Source organism: Bos grunniens, chromosome 25 (assembly GCF_055505025.1).
Source record: "Bos grunniens cultivar Pamir isolate PY7600 chromosome 25, Bosgru_T2T1.0, whole genome shotgun sequence".
NCBI classification, from domain to species: Eukaryota; Metazoa; Chordata; class Mammalia; order Artiodactyla; family Bovidae; genus Bos; species Bos grunniens.
Genome location: NC_141189.1, coordinates 650,137 through 660,251, shown reverse-complemented (window position 1 = coordinate 660,251; position 10,115 = coordinate 650,137). Strand labels below are relative to the sequence as shown.

At 59.0% G+C, this 10,115-nt stretch overlaps 1 protein-coding gene across 1 annotated transcript; it reads right to left on the bottom strand.

The window, feature by feature from the left end:
* Window positions 1–6,047: 6,047 nt before the first annotated feature.
* FOXL3 (forkhead box L3) lies at window positions 6,048–7,850 on the bottom strand. Its single transcript, XM_086376955.1, has 3 exons — window positions 7,619–7,850; window positions 7,090–7,258; window positions 6,048–6,828 (listed from the first exon to the last, which is right to left on the bottom strand). Exons 1-3 carry the CDS (start codon window positions 7,723–7,725, stop codon window positions 6,448–6,450), a joined length of 657 nt encoding a protein of 218 aa, XP_086233081.1. The 5' UTR covers window positions 7,726–7,850; the 3' UTR covers window positions 6,048–6,447.
* Window positions 7,851–10,115: the final 2,265 nt, after the last annotated feature.

Here is a 10,115-nt window from a genome sequence, read left to right as displayed (position 1 = left end):
CTCACGCAACATCGCACGCACACGCTGGGTTTACACATCACAGTGGAAGATGGAATTCTTTCCCCTCAGGATCAGAACAAGGCACGGACACCCACTCTTTCCATTTCTATTCAATGTTGCATAGAGCTTCTAGCCAGTGCAAAAAAGCAAGAAAATAAATAAAGGGTTGGGAATTAGGAGATAAAACTCAGAATTTATTCACTGAGGACACAGTCGTCTATGTAGAAAATCTGACGGAAACTACAAAACGTGAATAAGTGAGTAAGGTTTTGGAATACAAGACCCACATACAAAATTAATTGTGTAAACTTCCCACAAACAATGATATAAAATTAAAAAATACAGTTCATAGGGGTATCAGAAACATGAGCTACATGTGAAGATGTCAGTTTTCCCCCAACTGATCTATGCTTCAACACACTCCCAACCCATCCCAACAGGTTTCTCATGGAAATTCACAAGCCAATTCTAACATTTATTTGGCATTTCAAAGGCTCTAGAATATCCCACCCAACTTTGAAAAAGAAAAGCAAATTTATGTGGCTAACACTCCCCACTTCCCACATATTGTGAGGCTAACGCTGTAGATACGGTGCAGTTGTTCAGTCGCAAAGTCACGTCTGAGTCTTTGAGACTGAAACACGCTAGGCTCCACTGGCCTCCAGTAGCTCCTGGAGTTTGCTCAGATTCGTGTCCATTGAGTCAGCAATGCTCTCTAACCGTCTCATCCTCTGCTGCCTCCTTCTCCTTTCATCCTCACTCTTTCCCAGCATCAGGGTCTTTTTCCAATGAGTTGGCTGTTTGTGCCAAATAGACGAGTAAATCAGTGGACACAATGAGAGCTTACAAACACACCTACACACTCACAACAGGTTCTGGACAAAGACATTAGCACAGTCCCATGGGGAGAGGGAGTTAGTGGTGCCAAGACAACCGTATGGAGAAAACAAACGACAACACGTTCCTGGTGCTGTGCCCAGAGCTTCATTCAAGGTGGAGCCTATAACTCAATGCAAAGTGTAAAACTGTGAGCTTCCAGACCAAAGTGTAACATAAGACGTTTGTAACCCAGGGGTTACAGGAAAGGCAGTCGGAGAAGGCTTCCTGGAGGAGGCAGCCTGAGCACTGCGTCTCAGAGTACAAGCATGAGTTAGCAGGGCCAAGAGGGGAAGGTGCCCAAGTGGGGCCCTGCTGTTTGGTTCTGTACAGACAGCAGAAAGCCAGGCAGGCAGGCATGCTCAGCTCCGAAAGCTGGTGACCCCCAGTCTGGGTGGGGAGCAGGACGTGGTCAGGGTCTCTGGAGGGAGAGACAGGGAAGAGGCCCTTTTTTTCTGCAGTTGTAGATATGCTAAGAAATGAAGAATATCTGGCCAAACAGGGCTGTGATTTCTAAGAGTAGTTTTAATGCTTACGTTTAACAATGTTTGACACAGACTGAGAGCCTCGTCTCTTTCGGAGATGAGGTAGATGGTGTGCCTGCCTGCCATCCTCTGCAGGTGTGAGGGCTGGAGGCCCAGCAGCCCAGCGCTCGGGGCCTGGGCCTGATCCTGGCTCTTAGAGGCTGCCCGGTGGCCCGGGGGAGGGTCTTCGCCCTGACTGGAGTGCCCTGCTTGAGGCTGGCAGCCACAGGCGGACAGGAGGCACCGAGGCCTGGGCAGGGCAGGGCAGGAAGAGGTGCCTGGAGGTCTTGGGGAGGACGGTGCCTGCTGAGCTTTCTGTCTGGCTCCTCAGAGGTGCTCCAAGGTGCGTGTGCTCTAGGGGCCGTTTGGAACATTCCCATGGCCTGACCCTGTGCCTGCGCCACGTCCTGGGCATCCTCAGCATCCGTGGATGCGGGGCCTGAGTGCTGGACACACATTCCCACCTGGGAGGCCACAGAGGCTTGGATCTGCAGCGAGGCACCAGCAATCTGGAGGTGATTATGGATATAATTTCTCTGGGCCTCCATGAGCAAGTGCCCGACACGCGGCCCCACCCCAAGTTACCTCTCGATCGGTGTTAGAAGGCATTTGACATTTGCCTTTGATTTATGTCCTAACCTCACATCCAGCGGCTCTGGTCCCATTCATCAGCTGCAGTCACCGTGTCCTGCTGAGCAGCTCCTGGAGGTGTGTCTCACCAGAGACCCCGCGGGACGCCCACCAGCCACTCCGCAGATGAGCTGTTCAGCGGACCTGGGGGCTCCCAGGCACCTTTGCTTTTACACAGATTTCTTGGCATAAAAAGGATTGGAAACGATGTGTTGCTTCGTGACACACTCTCACACGTGTACACTGGTGTGTGCACACCCTCTCGTGGTGCACACCTTTCCGAGCACACATACTCACAGGTGTATGCTTGGCTTACCCTCGTGCACACGCAGTGTACACTCATTCACACCGTGCATGCACACTCAGCAGGGCTCACAGATGCGCACCAGGCAGACAGGCACCCCTGGCCGGTGCATGCTCAGCGTTCAGACACATGCAGAGCACCCCCGCATGGGGAACCCTCTCTGCTCCTGATGCTCAGGGCCCAGGGCAGACAGGACTTCCCATGGCGCCTGGTGGGCGCAGCAGCCCCAGCGGCAGTGCCCTCTGCCTGGACCTGTGTCGAGGGGGGTGACAGGCCTCGCCGCAGCCCCCCAGGCGCACCAGGTCTCCCTCCTGAGTCGCTCCTCTGGCTGAGAGGCGTATGGGTGGAGTGCGGGCCCTGCGCCCCAGAGCCAGTGGGGTGCCCTCTCGGGGGGAGCGGGCCCTCCTGTCCTGGTCACCCGAGTGAGGCACGGCTGTCCAGGGTGCCCGCACACAGAGCGGTGAGAGCAGGCACGTCAGCCTCGGCAGCCGGCCTTTCGGGCGCTGGGGCTCGCTGCTCCCACCGCGTCTCCCACACCGCGAGGCCCCAGGACGCGTGGTCCGTGGCTCCCCACCTCCGTGTGGATGGACGGGGACCGTATGAGGTGATGGAGGGCACCAGTGCACATGGAGCCCCTCAGCAGCTGGAGGCCCCGTGAGCGTCTGCAGAGAGGGCGGTTCTGGATCCTCTTCAGGGCTGAGCAGCGTGGTCGCTGGGCTTGGCGGGCAGTGGGGACCCGCTGGTTGCCCCAGAGACACCAGGCTCCTGGGCAGGCGGTGTGGACTGGAACCGCCCCCCGACGGGTGAGTGTGTGGGCCCAGCAGGACCCCCAGGAGGGACCTCCCGTCCCTGCCCCCGAGCCCAGCACGGACCAGAGCAAAGCCATGTGGGTGCCCAGTGCTCCCACCTGGTTTCTGCTTGTTAAAAAAGGCACAGCCGTGCGACCTCCCTCAGCCTATTATAAATCTAATCCCGTGAGTTTCAGCTGAGTGAGCTTACATCTTGTTTGGACTCTAGGCCTGAAGTTGCCTAAAGCTGGGGACGCGTAATTTACGCACGAGGACAGTTAATTTGTCCTCAGCGTCAGCCTGACAGCTGTGCCTTGGGTTCTGGGGAACCGGTTTCTCCAGAACAGCGAGGTCCACTTACATCAGACAAACATGGGGTTTTTAACGGGATGAAAATGAGCAATTTTGCCAATGTTTATGGATTGTTATTAATTTGGCCGAATACAATTACTAGTAACGGACTGTGTCCTTCCTGAGCTCCTCTTGAAGTGATGCTGGGGACCGCACCCCAGGCTGAGCCCCGGGGAGGCAGTGCTGACCCTCCTGATTTGGGGGCAGGAGGCCGGGCTGCCGGGGGTTGGGGTGGGTGCGGAGAGGTCAGGTCCTGCCCCGAGGGCTCGCATGCTAGTGTATGCCCGGAGCGGGCGAGGGGCCGGGAGTGTGATGCCTCCATCCTCCCGGCCAGAGGGCGCCATCCCCCCGGACGGGCAGCCTGGGCCCCCGCAGTGGGGAGGGTGGGACTGGGCCCTGCCTTGCTGAGCCTTTTTCCTCATCTGTTCCTGCTTCACGGAGCCGGGTGTCTGTTTGTCTGTTCACTGGGCTGCTGGAGCCGCAGGACGAGGCCATTCGTGTGCGCGTGTGGGCTTGGCCACTGGGGCCCTGGAGAGAAGGGGGCTGCTGTCCAGCGCCCGCTGTCGTCTCAGGGGCGCCCTCCCTCCCCTTGGGTGTCGTGCCCTGTCGGGCCTCGCCCTGTAGCGCCAGCGCTGGTGGAGGCCCCCCACCTGGCAGCTGCTCTGAGCAGCAACACCCATGGCCTGCGAGCTGGTGCCGCAACCCAGGAGCGCGCTCTGCATGACGGTGGCTCATTCACGGCTCCCACGCACAGCCCTGGCTCCGGCTAATGGAAACTCGGTGATCCGTGGCACGTGTGGCAGACATCTGCTCGGGGTAATGTGCTGGTGATGTATGTATCGGTGATCAATCAGTGGATTTGCAAGGGAGGCATAAAGTATTTAATTATAATTGCGTTGGGCAGGTGTGCGTGGTGGAGGCGACATTTGAATAGGTCAGACCAGCCCTCGCCCTGCTCTGTTGTTGGGGATTAAATGCCATTCACTGTGAGGGCTGGGAGCCTTTCTGAAGTCGAAGGGTGTCACATGCTTGCAAATTGAAAATGTCCCATTGCTTCGAAAAACATGATTGATATCCTTTGCAAAGCAAATGCTGCCATACCCAGATCGTGAAGCCTGCTGCCGCCCCTCGGCTCTGGCCGCTTGATCACTGGAATGAAACTCAGAAAGAGAAGTTGAAAGATGAAATGAAACTTTATTTGCTCAGTTGGAAGCAGAAAAATATACCCTCAGATAGTCTGTATGTCGTATACTTGTGTGTGGAACCAGCTGTGTCCGGTGACCATCTGAATTATATCTGGTATAATTTAAAATGATGTCAGCATGACTGATGACGGCGTGTAAGTAACAGGGATGAGACAGACACAACACATGCACACACTCGCGTGTGACCACGGCATGGAGGAAGCCTGACCCCAGAGTCACAGCCTGTGTCCCAGTCCTGGGCCCCCTGTGCCGCGGGTCTCTGACCTGTATGGAGCGAGGGGAACAGGGCTGGGGTGCTGGCCCTCGGGGAGGCTCAGCACCGTGCCTGGCTGACCCGAGAGCCCAGCAATACTGGCTGCTTCCCCAGGAGAGAGTTCTGTCTGTGGGTGTTTGCGAGGGCGCAGTGACCTCCGTGTTACACACCTCAGTTCTCTCTGGTTGACCTGTTGGTGGCCTGGGCTGGCCGAGAGGGCATGGGAAACGTGAGTGGGCATCACTTCCAGTGCTCATCTCTGGAGTCAGGGCCAGACACATCTTCTCAAAACCATGAAAGGACTCCACGGGGTTTCTATTCACAGGGCGGATAAAATCGGGATACTGTGATTTAATGAAACTCCGAACCTTCTGAACCAGAGTGCAACCGTGTCTCCTGACCAATTCAGTCTTGTGTGCCTGCCTCCTTCATCTACCCCAGCCCCAGTTTCTCCAAGTCCGATAAAGCAAGATGGTAATTCTGAGTCCAGACAGCGAGCCTCCTTGGGTGTGTTTTTGCCGTTTACAAAATTAGCCAATCATCGTCACCTAGTGAATCAGATTAGGTGTAATCCATACTAATGTTCAAATTAAGTCACGGAAAGCAATTAACTCTGCGAAAAATGGGCTGGTGAAAAATGGTAAGGTTGGTCAAATAGTTTCACTGTGCATAATTGTGTTTTTTAAATGCCCGTCTCTACCCAGTAATTATATCATTTACATTTCAAATGGATGCACCCACCTCCAATGCTTGTCATTGTGCACTTCCTAACCGTGTACCTCACAGTGTAGCAGAAATTTGTCAGCCGTCTGCTCCGGAATGTCTGCTTTCTCGGGAAAGCAGCTGGATGGAACGTGCCAGAGTAGGGCTTTCTCGCTGCTCAGGAGAATCAGGAAAAGTGCATTTTGCCCCAGCGCTGTCCCAAATCTGGGCCTCCCCTCTTTCCCCCTCTCTCCTTCCTCCCTCCCTTCCTTCTTTCCTGTATAAAAAGAGCGCACAGAAATTTTTAAACACCGTCAAATATTCAGCCCACAACACGGGACGCGCTTGTCACTTCCAGTCACATCATCCGTGACAGGGACATGTCCACGGGATCAATCAATAGCTGACTCAGCCTTCTGTACTTTGCTTTTATTGTTTTCAGTGAGAGAAAACGCCCACCAACTCCACACAACACTCAGCTCGCCCCGCAGCAGTCTAGGAAGTGACCTTGACTCTAAGTGAACGTGACCCTGACCGTGAGCGCTTAGCCCTCAGGCAGGATCCCAGGGTGAGTCAAGAGCAAACCCTTAAGTTCTCAGGCTCTGAAGGGGTAATGGGGCAACAGGGAAATGAGCGCCTTTCAGCCCATCACGTCTTTCCCTCCAACCCAGGCTGGTTTCAGCGTTGAGCCTGAGTCTGTGAACTTTGTGGAGCATGGCAGAACCGCACTTCTTTGCTTCAGGTGGACTGAAATCACCGAGAACACTCCAGACTGACCGGTGCCAGCCCTGGACGCGGAGCACCTCAGCCCCTCTCACACGGTCCAAAGCTGGAGGTTCACCTGGCGGGCCTGCAGCGAGGGGTGCACGTGGGGTGACCTGCCCCGGGGAAAGGGGTCAGGGGCGGAGAGGATGTAGTCAATGCTGAACTTGATGTCCCTGTGCGCGTCCCTCCTCAGGACGGCAGGGCTGGCTGGGGTCGGGGGCTCGCTGCGAGGGACTGGGGGCTCAGGGGGCCCCGGGGGCGCCCCCGCATCTCTCCCGCGCGCCCCCCTCGCCTCCTCGCCCTTGGGGCCACGCCGGCGCCGCCGCCGGCGGAAGTTGCCGTTCTCGAAAAGGTCCAGCAGCGACTCGCAGCCGCCGGCGAAGGTCCAGTAGTTGCCCTTGCCCTTCTCGTGGCCGTCGGTCCGCGGCACCTGTGCGGACGAGGGGCTCAGCGCGCGGCGGGCTCCCGGGGCGCCCCGCCCACCGCGCTCTCTTGGGGAGCCCCTGGCGGCCCCGGAAGGATGCCCCGCCCTGGGGGTGGGCGCGTCGCTGGGGAGCTGGCGAAGGCTACGCGTGAACTTTGCAGCGCACGCCGCTGCAAAATGCACCCCCACAGCCCAATCAGGGGTGCCTTGGTCCAGGGGTCCACAGGCCTGGGACATTCAGGGGCCGCACGGGGGTGGGGGCCTCACCTTGACGAAGCAGCTGTTGAGGGACAGGTTGTGGCGGATGGAGTTCTGCCAGGCGCGCTGGTTGGCGCGGTAGTACGGGAACCGGCGCATGATGAAGTCGTAGATGCCGGACAGGGTCACCCTGCCCGTCGGGCTCTGCTGAATGGCCATGGCGATCAGTGCGATGTAGCTGCAAACAGCGGCGCTCAGGCCAGGCCGGGGCAGGGGAGGGACCCCGGAGCGCGTCTGCGTCTGGAGTCTCCGGGCCGCCCGGGGACCACTCCGCTCTCCCTTCCCCGGGGCACCGGGGAGCTGGGGGCGGGGGTGGTTGTTGGAGTCGGGCCCCCCTGGAGCTCCCAGCGCAACTCTGCGCAGACCAGGGAAGCTCACCTTCACACTTGGGGCTTCCCCGGGGAGGCTGGAGAACCTTCTCGGCTACCTCCCAACGTGCGGATGAGAAGTGAGCCCTCCCGCGCCCGAGCTGGTCTTGGCCTCCTCTCGGAGGAGGGCCCCCGCGACCCCTGTGGCCCCGGCACGGCCCTGCGGTCACCTGTACGCTGGCCGCGTGAGCCGCTTCTCCTCGTCCGAGCTGCCCGCCGGGTAGTCGTCGGCGTCGTAATTGAAACAATTGTAGGGATACTGCGAGCTGTCAAACATCGCGGTGCGCCTGCCGCCTGCGGGTCGCCAATGCTGCCGCCTCCTCCGCGCCGCCCGCCGGCGCGCTCCAGGACTGCGCGGAGGTTCTCCCCTGTGCGGACCAGCGGCGTCTGCGCTGCCGGCTGCTCTCCGCCTGAGCGGGGAACCTGGGCTCCCCGGGTCCCCCCGCCCGCCCCCACCCGTCCTCTCGCATCCAATCCCGGAGCGGGGGAGGCCCCTGTTGCCGGTAAAGCGGCCGAGGGGAGCGGAGAGCAGGCTCGCGGTGACCCCCTGACCGGCGCGGGGGAGGAAGGAGCCACGCGCTGGGTGGTCCGACGGGTGGGGTGGGGTGGGGGGGCCACCCCCTCCCGCTCCCGCCGACTGTGCCTCGTGCTCTTTGCGCTGTCCCAGACTTAAGGGCGGAGCTCCCTGGGTCCCCCAAGCCTGCGAGCACCCCAAGACTCAGAGGTCCTTCCCTGGCTTCTGGCTCCTCAGAGCGCACTTCGGAGCTGCCAGGAGCCCGACCACAGAGAGGGCGGGGGCGTAGCCCCTTCCCCACCAGGCTCTGCCCCTCTACCTTCAGCCCCGGTGCAATGGTGGCCAGGGTGTGTGCCGCCGGGACCCTGGATCAGAGCTGGACACAGGGTCCAACCCACCCTGGCACGCTCTGTCCCTGCTGTGCTGTCTCCCTCGTATCCTCCTTGGGGGGCCCTTTGTGGAGCTCTGAGCCCAGTGGCCCCCTGCTCTGTAACTTCCTCATTAGCCAAGCCTCTGCTTCACTGGTCCTTCTGGGGGTCACCGGTGGGCGCCTGGGGAAGAAAAGACAGGGGGAGGACGTTTTAGCAAGAAGTCAGGTGGGATCTTAAGGAGGGCCCTTTGTTTCAAGGTGGCCGTACCAGCAAAAAGCATGTCCACGAACAGTCTGCAAAATTCTGGCCATGAGACCTGTCAGTGCGACTGCCCAAGGCCAGGACACCTGAATAGTCTTCTTCCAGAAGATTCTACCTTTGAAGCTGCACCTGCAGCTCTGAAATGATCTGTGCTCCATCCAGCCTGTTGCCCCAGCAGGGGATGGTGGCCGGCCTGCTGATGTGGGCGCCCAGGACCCAGGGGCACCGTGCCAGCTCCCTCCTGGCTCCAACTCCTGCAGTGGGATCTGAGGTGCACTCGGGCTCAGACACAGTCAGGGGCTCCGCAGCATCCTCTCTACCAGGTGTCAAAATGAGAAATGCTGGGATATGGGAACATCAGACGGTGCAGCCCCTCAGGAAAACATTTTGGTTGTTTCTTTAAAAACTAAACGTGCAGCTACCACGTGACCCAGCAGCTGCACTCATGGGTGTTTATCCCAAGTGAAGACAGAACTTTATGCAAGCACTTGTGACGTGTTCAGAATGATTTCATTCCTCTTTTCCCCAAATTGGAATCAGCCTGGATGTCCGTCAGCAGGGAGGCATCGGGCAAGCTGTGGTCCAGCCACACGCCAGGCACCACCATGGCGCCGAGGTCCGGTGGCTGGTCCGGAAGCCCCCTGACAGAGTGAAATGAGCAGAACCCTCCCCCTCACAGCGAGAAAACCAGCGATCTGCACAGTCATGACTTTTCTTGAATCTGTCAGAGAGCTGAGGCTTCAGGGCAACAACTGTAACCCAGGGGAGCAGGTCCGTCAGAGGAGAGCAGTCCTGAAAGCCCGCGCCTGCTGTAGGCGGGCCGGGCGGGGCGTTGCTGAAGCCGCAGGAGCGCGGCTGGCTCCCCGTGGGCCTCGCTGCACCTGGGAGGGGAGGAGAGGACGCAGGGACCAGTCTAGGGGCGCGGACGTGCCCAGTGCCCCCCGGGGCCCCTCAGCGTCGGCCCGGGGAGGGCCAGCCAGCCAGGGCCTCGTCCCTGGGCTGTGGCCAGTCCAGAGACAGGTCTCGGGATGAGCTTCTGCTGCATAAGAGAGTGGACGGTGGGAGAGGCACTTCAACCTGGTCACTTGTTTGATTGAATCAAACATGAAGGCTGATTGGTTAGAAAACCTTCCCAACGTGTTTTGGTTCCTTAGGTGTCTGAGCCTTGCTTGGCTTCCTTCTGAAAATGACATATTATTTGGGTCATTATTTGGGGCCTGACAGTGGGAAGAACGGCTTCTCCGCTCTGTCAGCCGGAAACGTCCTCAAGACACCGCTGAGAACAACAACCCCATGAGCCAGGCCGACCGTGCAGTCCCCTCCACGGGCCGGGAGGGTGACCAGCTCACCTGAGTCAGGTCACCCGTGTGGGACCTAGGCCCTTCAGGGGAGGATGCGGCTGCAGTTCCAGGGTCAGGGGCGGCCTGTGGGCGCTCACATGCCTGGGCACAGGGGGCCTGTGTGAAGACGGGGCACCAGCTGGGCGGGAGGGCAGCCCCGAGCCCCAGCAGCCCTCAACCA